We start from the raw sequence: 13,672 nt of genomic DNA on the forward strand, positions 1-13,672 counted from the left end.
TGCCTAAACAATGAGTTGTCATCAGCCTTTCATTATTCATCACAGGCAATTGTTGCAGTCTCAGGTGAATCTGCTTATATGGAAAATCATCAAGTATGGCAAATTGGTTAGATAGGGGGACTAATGAATACAATATTGTAATAAATATTATATTTTTAATAATGGATAAAAGATAGCTTTTTACTCAAGTATTGGATTAGGAAGATAAATATTCTTTATTTTTTATTAGTTAGGTTGTTCCAATAATTGTGTCACCCCAATTCTTCAATCCCTTCCACTTGGACTCCTATCTATATTGTAACATTGTAGTATTTGATAAATGCATTGAGACAAGAGCAGACCAATATATCATTTTTCAGATATATCATGTGTAATGTACATTTCATAATATAATGGGTTGTGTGAGATTTCTTGTAGGGCGTTGTGTTCATTGAAGCTTCTATCAAATACAAAATTGGGAAATATCTGCTATATCAGAATGATCATCTAAAAATCAAATTGCAACTGATTCACACTAATGGGTGTTGCTACTTTTCAATTCACTTGCAGTGAAAAAGTATTCATTGCATTCACTGATGAGTTCATGAGGAAGATGTGATTTACTTTTTCACACATAAGTCAGAAGTATTCTGTAGCTTTATATAATTTCAGGCCAAAGCTAAAAAACATTTCAAACAACAAAATCAAAATCTGGACAAGCGAGAGTGTCATGGGTGCAAATCCAATGAAATTATCAAATTCAACAAAGACCATTGCATCAATAAGCAATTCACCCTTAATTTTTTGGTGAAAGGACAAATCACATTGTTATGCAAATAACAAAATGTATCTTGAAAGCTAAAAAAAGTTCTAATGGTTTTTTGGGTGAAATTGCTAATACAAAAATGTTAATAAAATTCTAAGGTATATATAAAGCTGATCAATCATTACAGATACAGGATTTTCTTACATGTTGAGAAGGAATTGATAAACCCACAGCTACACCAGAGAATGCATGCGACATTACATTTCTAATTAACTGGGTGGGTGAGAGGTGAGGAACTTCAATGACATCATCCTGACAACCAAACCATTAAAGCAAGCATTGGCAGTACACATGTTTCAAACATATCAAATACCAATACAATGCAACACATTTATAGCGCCGTGACTAGACTTCGCCAAGGACTACAGCTTAATTAAAGCATAGACACAAAGAGAGCAGATACTCAAGTAGAAGTACATTATAGCATTGATTCCTATAAAGATATTAAACAGCAGATAGACCTGGTTTTGATTCTAGCAGAGATATGTGTTACTGTCATGATATTGTGGGCAATCAGAATAATTAGGATGGGCAACCAAGTGGCTGCGATAGCCACAAACAATGTCATCCAACAAATCTATGGGAACGTTTGCTTGCAGACAGAAATATATGGAAAGAAAACTACCAATCTCTAGAATGTTTAACCAAGTAGCATATAAGAGCTAATCGCCTGTGCTCCGCTACATTCCACCAACTGCATAATTTCCTATTGAAACCCAAAGTCATAGGTCTCATTTTGATAAGAATGTTGTTGATGGAGTATCCTTCAATAGCACTTACAGAGTGATAGAATACTTTGAGAGAAAATCAATATTCAGTTAGATGGTTCTAACAACCACAGAGAATTCAAGACATGGCATCTAATGGAGAAACTTCATCAACGTAATTATGTAGTTTTCACTAAAGATATACCAAGGAGAAATCTGAGAATCTCAGAAAACTTTATGTGAGAGAATAAATTAAATTTATGGGAGAAGTGACAAACGACAATTAATTTGCAATTCTGGGAGTGTTATTTGTTCTGTCCTGAGTCACTGCAGGACCTTATTATTTGAATTTGTTGCCCTCACATTTTTGGCTTCTTATTGTGTGTCCTAAACAATAATTGAGTTTTAGATTCTTCCTTTCTTATTCTTCCATGTTTCATGTAAGTGTCGTTCTAGATGACATGCATTCTCCTATCTCATAATCTTTCACAATTATAAATAAGTATTCATATTTCATTCTTTTATGTAGTCTTAGGATTTGTATATTTTGGAGTAATCATTCACTCTCATTTTTTTGGAAGACTGTCCATTGTTGTATCAGTATGATACATATATTCACATTAATGCAAGACAGTTTTTTTAGGGTGATATATCTTGTTTAGTGTAATATTCTGTTCTACAATATTCAAAGTATCCTCTTCATTTTCAGACAGACTATGTTAATTTTCAATCCAGTTGGAGCTCTTGAAGTCCAAACAGCTCAAGAAGAGTGGCAACATCTAAAAGGTTAAGTGTTAGTATTTAATTATCATAAAAAAGCATTTTATCAGGAATTATATCACACATCAATAAAGATTCATTTCTCCATCCTTTCCCATATTTCACAGATAGTATGAGTATGCTTATAAGAGTTTTTCATTGTCAAAATATTTCTTAAAGACATTTCCAAATATTAAGTTATATGGTACGCAATCATAAGTTAAAATCATATAGCTTTTTATTGTCAGTTTGTCAACTTAACTGTGTGTTTATATTAGGACATTTGTATCAAATGCATTAAACATGAAACTTAGAATCGGCATAAACAAAAGTTATAACACATTAAAGCAGAGTTTTCTACTTCCTGTTGAATTAATATTGCATTTTACATGCTTTGAACTTGAGAACATAAAGAATGACAAATAACATTTAAATGCAGCTTTCTCAATTTCTCTTGCACTGCTGATCGGTACATCTTCAATGTGCATAGCATATCAATCCGTGTGTATAATTCTTCATATTCTAGGATCAATCTAAACAGACATAGTCTAATTAAAGAATTCCATCAGCAACACCTCATGTAGTATTTGTTTAGCAACAAAATATCCAAGCATGAATAAGCATCAGCCAATTCAAGAGACAGGATGTTAAAAAAAAACCTTCCACAAAATTCCACCAAATGTGACAGTGACAGATAATAAAAAAATGTCAATATATTATCATCTATTTTATATGACAACTAAAGAAAGTCTATAAGGCATTGACAGAAAGCTATTAAAGCATTCCCTTGAATCCTTTGCCAACACTATTTTCAACTAAGATTGAATTGACATACATCATATTGTAGTGTATGTATCACTGGTAATGAAACCTTCTAAGGTTTGACAGCTAGCTATTTAAGACATTTTAAGGTTCATTATTCAGGATTTCCTAATTAGGTTCAAGGTCCTTGGGAGATTATTCATTTCAATATAAAATGATGTTCTTCAAAGACATATACCATGCCAGGTCAAATTGAACAGTGGAAGAAGACAGAACTTACCTGGCAATCTCAAGTGCAAATCTCACTGCCTTTACAGGTTGTAAACGCCCTTTCTTTTTAAGGTAACTGCTCAAGTCTCCCTGTAAACAATCTATAAATTCAGAACATAAAATATAGGCAAAGAAGAGCTTTACACAGAGATACCACACAATTGAGAAGTCCCTTTTTTATATGATATAAACACAATCAAAAAAGCTAGGAGTAATAAGGACACAATAATAAGGAACAGTTTGCATGAAAAAAACAGTAACCCTCACTAATTGGCTGTGCAATTCCTTCCTGCTTTGCACATCCCAAATAAAAATAAAAGGCACCAATCTGATTCAAACAGAACAGCTTGGCTAACACATGCCATTTTTGGAACTGAACCAAAGATTTTTATTGAGGTCTATAAGATCACTTAAAAGATGTGATCAATAGTTCGGCAGACCCTCCTGATGCGGTTGTAATGAACCTTTGCTGTACTTGCCTCACCTGCCTGATAATTAGGGCCTGATCTATCCACCGAAGGTTGGATTTAGGGCCACAAAAAGAAATTACGGTTTCTTGCAACATTTAGATATTTTATTTTATATGTCAGCAGTAATATTAGATCAGTGGCATAATTATTGCAGCACAAAATACATACACGACCCATTCTAGATTTTGAAGATTTTCCAGGTTGGCTGGGCTACCCATCCAGACCCATCCCGTCTCTTAGGGCTAATAGGGCCACCTGAGGATGGGCCCAGCATACCCCTGGCTTGCACTCATTATCTTGAATGTACTAACAAACAAAGGATATCAAGAAGATAACAAATGCATACAGAAAACATAGATTCATGACTATATTACTTGGTTAACATTTATCCATTATATATAAATTTGTAGGGATTAATTCATTATATTTGTGCCTAGTTGCAGAAACATGACTATCATTAATTAGCATTCCTTTTCTTTACTTATTAGTTGTGTCTGTGTATGAATGAATTATTTTTATTCTTCTATCTGTCACTAAAGCGTATTTTAATGCAGCATACTAAACCTGATATTGCAGGTTACCTATCTGGCGTGAAGATTAAGTTCATTTTACCCTTTTGTACATTACAAATGTGCTTAGTTCATTTGGCAAGACATTTTTTAGGCATGGAACCGATTTAGCAATTAATCTAGGCCACTAGTTAAATTATATTCATTACTGTTATATGAGGAATGAAAGCAGATTTAATACAACTTGCACAAAGACATACTTCATCATTTCGAAATTTAAGCGGATTGGCCTGGGGACATACCAGCCCGCTGGCGATGGGGAGGGATGCTTACTAAGCGCTGGTCCTTCATCGCTGGGAAGAACCAGCACCTAGCCCTTTCACATCGTCTGCTGACTGATGCATTCCCAGGGCAGTCCTCATGGTTGTCTAGGCATCATAAATTATGAAAACTGAAATAAATATTATTACTGAGTAATGAAGTTACCTGCTGGATGCTTCTCCTTGCCCTTCTCTCCTTGTCACCTCCTCTTCCATGTTTCCTTGGGGTATGGGTTTATACCTCTTTGAAACCACGCGATTCCCCTTGAAACATGGCGTCTATTCCGGAGGTGGCTTGGGAATGGATGCGTCCTTTCATTACTCCCACTAGTTAAAATAACACGTATTTTAGGCGGTAAAAATAATTTATGTATTGAAAATATATATATTTATGTACATGTATTGTTTAATGTTTCTAATCATTGCCTGCTGTCTACATGGGAATATGACAGCGGTCAACAGCTTTCAGATAACATCTCTCCATCCGCTCTGAAAGTTGCATGTCTAAACACCATAGCATAAAGTTTGGCATACAAAATGCCTAATCATAACGATCATGTAGTTGTCAAGGTTGGGGATATCTTCAAATTTATGTAAGATGAATTTTGTGTTGGTACAAAGACTAAGAAAGCTTGAACAAATCACCTCATTAGAATTTTTTGTCAAAGGGTAAGGAATTCCACATCATATTTGAGGAACTCAACCTTAAGGCCTTCATGATCTATTTCTTTGCTGGCATACAACTTCAAAATAGACCTCTTGGTGGTACAAGTAAAGAAAACAATAGAAAATGATAATAGAGAGGGGACAATGACATGAGGTTGGTTGAGTACACCGTAGAGAGAACTAGCACAGCAAACCCATGCCTCAAGTTTGATGCCCGCACGGTGGTGTTTTTCGAGAGGAATATTCCAAAAGGATTTGGGGGAGTGGTGTCAGAAAGGAGGGCAAGTCGTCTAGATGCAAGAAAGCCTCATGGGTTCATCGCATAGTTCGAAAAATCGAACTTGGAAACGAATTGGCAGTCCAAAATTTTGACTCAGACTTGGCAAAAAACACGACAGAAACTCAGCAAAAATAAACCTCATATTTATACCAAAAAAATCAATCCATTTAGAGAACACAAAGGTCTATTTTGACAAACAATTTGTCATAATGCTGGTGATAATATATATGTATTTATGTATGTACATAGGCATATGTGTGTGTGTACGTAATATATATATGTGTGTGTGTGTGTGTGTGTGTGTGTGTGTATACATATATATATTATATATACACATATATGTATGTATGTATGTATGTATGTATATACATACATAAATACATAAAGTTGCAAAAACCCAGCCAGATATATATATATATACATATGATGTCAATTAATAGTGAAAGTTGCAAACACCCAGCCAGAGAGAGATGCTACAGGTCTACTTATAACAGAGCGAATGATCTCTTTAGTTACCAGAATTATAGAGCCTTAGTTCTGACTCAGATTTGTTTTTCATCTCCCCTTATGTGCTGAAGCGAGTTTTGAATGCATTCACTAATAAACAGATGTTAAAATTTCTCATCATTCACAATGAATGTTTTCATCTTCTTTCTTCAGATATGCACTAAACTGTAGCTTGCAACATTGGACAGCATTTAGCAAAGAGAATATTGCAGTCATATAGGCAAGCGCTGGAGATATAAGAGACTTCTATTCCTCATGCATATCCTCAGATGATGGCCCATGCCTCTGTTTGGTCTGCTCACATTACTGTCACAGTTCTACATCCCCTTTTGTGGCTATCTGACCTCGATACAACACAGATTGCACGGTAAGGCTTTAGAGTCAACAGGAAAGCATGTCTAGTAACAAAGGGAATATGTCTTGCATTAATCCATTCACCTTAAATCATAAAGTCAACCCAGCAAATAATTATACAAATATATTATATAATCTCCACACTTCCAAGGTAGTATAAAAAATTCACCCAGCTTAAAATTAGCGACTATTAGAATTTCTAGGCCCCACACGATTCCACAAAACTCAGCTGCTTTATCCTCTGAAATACTTCTTCAAACTCCAAATATAATGCAGAAATATCCCAATGTCCACACCTAAATGCTTCTAGTGAAGGCAAGTGGCCCATTCATCCACTTTGACCCTTTAAAAATTGAGTAAAGATTTCTTTCTCAAGCGTCAAACTCCCAGCTATGCATGTCTTTTGTGAGTCTATGTAATTGACATTTTTTCTCTAGCGACCAGATTCATATTAGAAAATCACTTAAGTTTAAAAGTAATATCCAACACAGCTTAGGTGGATACTCAACCCAAGATTTGGATATAAATCACCTTCAATAAACTAAGTAAATCAGCACCTAGCATTTTGTCTCTTTCCACACCATCAAACAGAACTTCATGGTAAATTTCAGAGGATTTCGATTTTTTAGTTTCCACCTACCACTTGACCAGTAATCAGCAAGAGTAAACAAAGCTCCAACATAAAACTAAACTCCAAATCAAACCCCAAACTATATCTCGGTAAACCTTCAAAATAAGCTTCAATAATGAATTAATTTAACTACAAGTCTCTGTACCATTGAAACTGAGACTTTGATTAAATCTTATTGCATTGACCAAGGTGGATCTCTCACCACTGTAGCCAATCTTCTTCAAGAGGGTTTCCAACCCCAGAAGGTTGAGATGAACTTGGTTCAATCTCATAGACCCACAAGGGTTTCACAAGAGACAAGTAACATAATCTGCATAATGCCAAATGAGCCCCCTAAAGTGCATTTTATACTTTTTCTGTCAAACTTTCCAAAAATCATAATTTATAAATCACCTTTTTAAATAAAACTATCTTTTAGCTCCAAAAAGACCTTTTCATTAAAATAATGATAATTTTGGTACGCAAGGCCCCTATTATATGTGTCCATGATTTAATAAATTTCATCCCAGTTCAGACAAGTTATAACACTAAGATGCTTTTAAAATATTCTAATAAAATTTAAGCAACCTTAGTAAAATAATTAAAGCCTTAATGCACCCATTTTGAAGAAACTATCAAAAAGCATTGAAATCGAAATCTGACTACACTAGAGTGATCTCAATTAAGAATAATGAGAAATGAAGCCAATCGTGTGACTTAGTTCTAGGAATCTTCAAGAACACAGTAGAAGCAAGAAATAACATTGGAAAGCATCATATGAGTCCTCCAAACCACTTGAGCTCATCGGTAATATCAAAAAACCCCTTAGGCAAGACAAAAACCCACTGAGAAGGTTAGAGCCAACTGCAATGCAAGAGAACCCTAAAATGGGGACATTACAGAGTTCTTGGGGACATTTGGATACATATCAAAGTACAAGTCCCTAAGTTTCAACATGTATGACAAACAAAGACGCATGGGTGAAGTAACACAACAATTAAAAAATCCAGAGTAGAATATGGATCCCTCTAAACTTACAAGCACATGTATCTAAAGTGGGTATCGAAAACTACTAACAAAAATTTGGACTTAAGGCTATCATGAACAACTCCACCAAAACCATAACCACCATAAGATTTATGAGTCTCATGTTGATAGGCCAAGACCTAAGAGTAACTTGTGACTACAGAAAAGAGCCATTCAGGGATCACATGCCTTTCTATGAGGAAGATAATAACTCATAAAGAAAAAAATATCTTATAAAGCACCTAGAGAAGACCATATAGTACCCTCACAAGTCCAACAAGCAATGGAAATGCCACCACTACCCATCGAGACTTAAGTTTGTCATCACCTTCATGGTTTTAAGTGTGATCATCCAAGGGGGAGGTCATGAATGATAGCCCTACAATCTTGGATAATGTTCTCTTTCTTGGTAGCTAGAACTTGAATACAAGCTTGTCGAAGTTCCTCTACTTCAAGTCTTGTAAGAGCCATATCTAGATAAATTTGTTGCAGGAAAGAGAAGAGCTTCTTTTATTTCCTCAAGAGTTTGTAAATGTTCTTTCACGGATTGGAACTAGATGACAAGAGTGTTCTTGACTGGTGTCCAAGACCTATTACGGGAGATATCCTTAAAGTTTAAGCATTAATGCAACAATGTGTGACCTACCTATGATCAACTAGCTTGAGGAGGCCGCAATCACAAAAGTTGAGTGCGTTGTTTACTTGGACATTGTTGATAACCATCTCAACAACAATAGGTGCCTTCTTCCCTTTAACCACTTGCATCCATGAACTTTAATCCTCAAATTATATTTTGATAGAATATTGTTGGTCCATGGTTTCTTTTCTAAGATGTTTGTGATCAGTAATTATCTCCAATCATTGAGCCTTAATTTCGAATAGCAATCCATTGAGCTGCTAAAAGTAGGGGGGATCAACAAGAGTTGCTCAGGCCTATTTAATTTTAGTGAGCCTTGCTTACAAATTGAAAATTATTCCTATAGATATTTCTAAAATGATGCCAAAACTTTCAAAATTTCATGGCCAAAAGTTCTTATATCAAATATTCAGCAAGAAAGACTAAGGTATATGTTTTGTGGTGAAAATGCCTTTGAAGGTGAGGAGTTTAAGATACTATGTTAATAGGAACTCCATTACTCATAGAAACACTAGTTCGCATGTTGTTGAAACCTTAGTGTGCAAACTACATATGACAAAATTCACACACACTAGACAAAGGAGAAAAATTGCAACAAAGAATAGTCAATCAAAGAAAAATACATGTGCAAAAATTTGCACTGCAAAAAAATTGTGCATTGTCACATAGAAAATGTTAGGATTTCACATGCAAAACATTTGACTAAAATTCACACAACCAAAATCCTAGGGAAGCATTTGCATAGAAAAGCATTTAGAAAGGATAGAGAAAGAAGAAAATCACAAAAAAAAAGAGTTGAGAGAAGAAAAGTTTGTGCACAGCAAAAATTCTCATGCAACAAAAACCTTATGGTCCAAAAGTATCCACCATACCGGAATTGAACTTGGATAAGAAAATTTTAAAATTTAAAAAAAAATGGCAAAGAGGTCAAGAGAAAATAGTTTTATTGAAGTGTGTTCTTCCCCAATTGCCATCCAAAGTAAGGAATTTATTCTCAATGTATGAAACACTAAGGTCTTAAAAAGGAACAAATTAAGTCAATGAGTATTCAATTTTTTTGCAAACATGCTACAAATACAATAAAGACTCCTTTCACTTTTCCACTTTATGAGAAAACACAAGAAAATGTGGTACATCCATTTCCAAGGCCCTATTTACCCTAGGATGTCTAGTTCGCCTATCCTAGCCCCTGGTTCTGGTCCAGTTTGACCTGGGTTCTGGTTTGAGGCCGGTCCACCTGTGGGTCCAAACAAGGTCCAATACAACGGTGGTTGGTTCAAACCCAAGCCAAACTCGGGAAAATTTTGTCAAACCACAGGCGAACTCGACGGAAAACTGCCACCAAAAAGGGTTTTTTTTGCAAAATTAATAAAATTTTGACATCCACAACCCTAAAAAGTGGATTTAGAATAACTTATGTTGAGTTTTATGTCTCATTTGGTGTGTAAATAGATTGTTTTCTCTTGAGATGGAGCAAATATGTGCTTGAGCAAAAGTTTGGTTGAGCAAGAGGGAGTTGAAAGATCGATTTGCGAAGCTTGATCAAGTGTTTGTGCTTCATTCCTACTGCTTTGCAAGCCTCTATTGGGTGAAAGAGGTAAGTTTTTTTTAATTTTATTTTGTTTTTGTTTAATTTTTTTCATTTTTTTCATTTCTCTTTGATTCATAATTGTCCAAAAGATCTACCTATTTTTATTTCCATTCTCTTGTTTTTATTTTGAATGTGTATTAAATTTCCTGCCACATGAACTACAATGGCATCTACCTCTCCCTCCATAGGCAAAATAAAGAACAACCAAATTTTGATTCTCCTTTGTGAAAATATGTTGATATTATAAGACCCCTTCCAAGAGGTGGGGTATTTTGTTGGAAATGTCGGGGTTGTAATAAAGAAAGGAATAGTTCATATTTTAGGGTGGCAAGCCATTTGTGTGGAATACCTGGTAGAGGAATCAAGAAATGCCTTGGAAAAAAAAGGCTCCTATACCAAATGAGACAGTATTAAAATATATCATGAAGCTTGAAAAGGCAAAAGAGAGAGAAGCACATGGACATAATATGCCCATTAAAAAAATCGAAGGGAATGCAGCCCCCATCTTCGAATATTGTGGTAGGAGATCACCCCTTTTATACTACCGCAACTGAGCCTGACACTAAAACTCAAGCACTCATTCCATGCAAAAGAAAGGGACCTTTGGAAACTTCATTTCAAAATGAGAGTCAAGACATTGTCAACCAAGACACAGCAAGATGTATATATGCAAATGGGTTGCCTTTCAATGATGTTTGCTCCCCATACTGAAAGAAAATATTAAAAAGTGTCAATGAAGCTCCAAAAGGGTATAAGGGCCCCCATTATGAGAAGATATGTAACACCTTGTTGGAAAGAGAGGTCAAGGTGGTCAAGTATGCATTGAAGCCCATAAGAAATTCATGGATTGAGACAAGGGTATCCATTGTTTCAGATGGGTGGAAAGATTCAAGAAACCGTCCCTCGATCAATGTCATAGCGGTGTCCCCTATTTTTGAAATCCGTGGATTGTGAGGGGAAAGTAGAAGATGGGCAATTTATTACTAATATTCTCATCTCTGCCATTCAGACAATGGGATCTATAAACATTGTTCAAGTCATAACAAACAACCCAAAGAATTGTAGAGATGCTGGTTTGTTGGTTGAAGAATGATATCAGCATATCTTTTAGACACCTCATGCAGTCCACTCACTCAATCTTATGCTACAAAAGATTGGTAATAAAATTGGAAAAGATCAAAGATGTGTATGAAGAGGCTAAGGACATCTAGATATTCATCACAAACCACTACATGTCTCAAGGAATTTTCAGATTATCCTCAAATTTGGAGCTATTGAAGGTAAATGAACTTGAAGTAGTAATTTAATTTTAAAAAATTAAAATTGGTATTTAACAGTTTCTGATTTTTATAATTTGATTGTGTAATGTGTATTCTTTTTACATGTTTGTCTCTACTTAATTGTATTTTTTTACTTTAATTTTTATTACAAGTTGCTAGGACCCATTTTGCATTTAACTTAATCATCTTGAGACAACTTGTTAAAATGAAAGTAGCACATTGCACTATGGTGATCAGCAATAATTGGTCTATATGGAAGCAAAGCAGCACTGAGAGGGCAGCAAAAATTAGTCTAAGGATATTGGATGACTCATGGTGGGAAAATGTGGGGTATCTCTTTCACTTCACCAAGCCAATTATGGGCTTGCTTCGCTACAGTGACATGGATAAGCCTTGCATTGGAGAGGTGTTTGATGGCATCGACTCGATGCTTGAGAAGATGAAGAAATTCATAAATGACAAAGAGAAAGACCCTGTGTAATGTCCCCTCTTCCGCTCTAGTTGGTTTTGGGGACCGTTGGCCAATTCCGAGACCTGTTGGTCCATCAAAGGCAAAAATTAGGGTTTCTATCTTCGAAAAGGTTTTCGGAGAGGTGTTTGCAGGAGTTCTACATTTTGCTCTCTAGATTCTTTCTAGGTTTTTCATGAGCTTCGGCATGGTATGGCATGCATTCCAATCAGAGAAGATTTCCGAATTTACTATTTTTAGTAAATTGCAACGAGCTGACGGTTGTTTGCTTTATAGGGTTTTTCTTGGTTTTTTGAGAGCTCCAGCGTGGTTTGACATGCAAATTTTTCGGAGATGATCTCCGAACTTACTATTTTTAGTCAGTCATGACTACTGCTCAGAATGTGATGAAAATGACTTTTGACACACTTACTATTTTTAGCATTATGCTATTTATAGTAAGTACTATTTTTAGCAGTGCTATTTTTGGCAGGGGTTCTTCAACTCAGTTCAGTGACTATTTCTGGTAGGGCAATTCTCTCAGCTTGTTTCCCTATATCCTTGGAGCTTGTTTTCGCAAGTTCAATATTTGATGAAAAAAATGGTGTTTTAAATTAAATTATAACTTAAGGCAAAGGTTGGCTGATTTATTTAAAAGGGATTGCTTAAGTTATATTGATATCTAAGTCATTTCCTTAATTATATGTGGGCGATTTTTGGTTGAGGAAAATAATTTATAAGTGAATTATTGTTAAGGCAAATTGGACACCTTAGGAGGAAAAATATGACAAATTTATGATATAATTCACTTTATTCTTGAAACGCCATAATACACTTTATCAATGTTTTTTTTATAAAGTGTATTTGCCACCAAGTAATGGGCGATTTTGGAGAAATGAAATGCAATGCAAATTAAAGAAATTGGAATGTGGTTGTTTAATCCCATATTGGAGAGAAATGAAGTTCGACTTGAGGAAGAAGTTATAAATATGTGCCTTGGCCTTCATTTGGGACTATCCAAGAACAATTTTATAACGAAATATTGTTGGAATGCAAAATGAAAGCTTCGGGGAATGCTTACCTCCTAGCCATAGCTTGATTTCTTGCTTGCAATACAGCAACTAGTCGAGCCAGAGACTGCTCTTCATCAGAGGAGTGGATTGAAGATAATGTTGCAAATTTATGTATTAGTTTTCTGATTCTGGAGTGTTGTGTGTGGATTTTCAATTTGTTGGTTTTGGTGTGGCTGTAGCATGTTTTAGTTCATAACTCTCAGTTTGTGTGTCAGTTCAATTTGGGTACTTGCTCGTTCATTTCCTATGCCTTGGGCGATTCATCCTGTAAGTTTTTATTGAATATCTTGGAGTATTGGATTTTATATAGCAAGTCAAACCTTTCAGCTGCAGGCGTCTTTGCTGGGAGGTGTTTGGGGTTGTGTTATGCTAATTCTGATTTGTTGGTGCCATTTTCTTAGTGTAGCCTTAGTCGCTTTAAGCCTAGGGCCTTTGAAATGTGTTTAGAGATCATTTGAGTGTGTGGGGAGTGATTTAGAAGTGTTTGTGAGGATTTTATGTTGCTGGTCTGTATTTCCAGTCTGTTGTTCATTCATATTAGATTCAGTTTTTTGCGGTTTAAGTTGGTTTTCAAATGTGTGAGTTCATTGGTATGGTC

At 35.3% G+C, this 13,672-nt stretch overlaps 1 protein-coding gene across 2 annotated transcripts in view; it reads right to left on the reverse strand.

Moving 5' to 3' along the window:
* Nucleotides 1-13,672, reverse strand: part of LOC131076828 (integrin-linked protein kinase 1) — a 201,358-nt gene that overhangs the window by 136,270 nt on the left and 51,416 nt on the right. For both annotated transcript variants that reach the window (XM_058014157.2, XM_058014158.2), the window contains exon 6: nucleotides 3,314-3,393. In XM_058014157.2, coding sequence (XP_057870140.2) covers nucleotides 3,314-3,393 — 80 coding nt within the window. The remainder of the gene's footprint in view (nucleotides 1-3,313; nucleotides 3,394-13,672) is intronic.

Source organism: Cryptomeria japonica, chromosome 9 (assembly GCF_030272615.1).
Source record: "Cryptomeria japonica chromosome 9, Sugi_1.0, whole genome shotgun sequence".
Classification (NCBI taxonomy): Eukaryota; Viridiplantae; Streptophyta; class Pinopsida; order Cupressales; family Cupressaceae; genus Cryptomeria; species Cryptomeria japonica.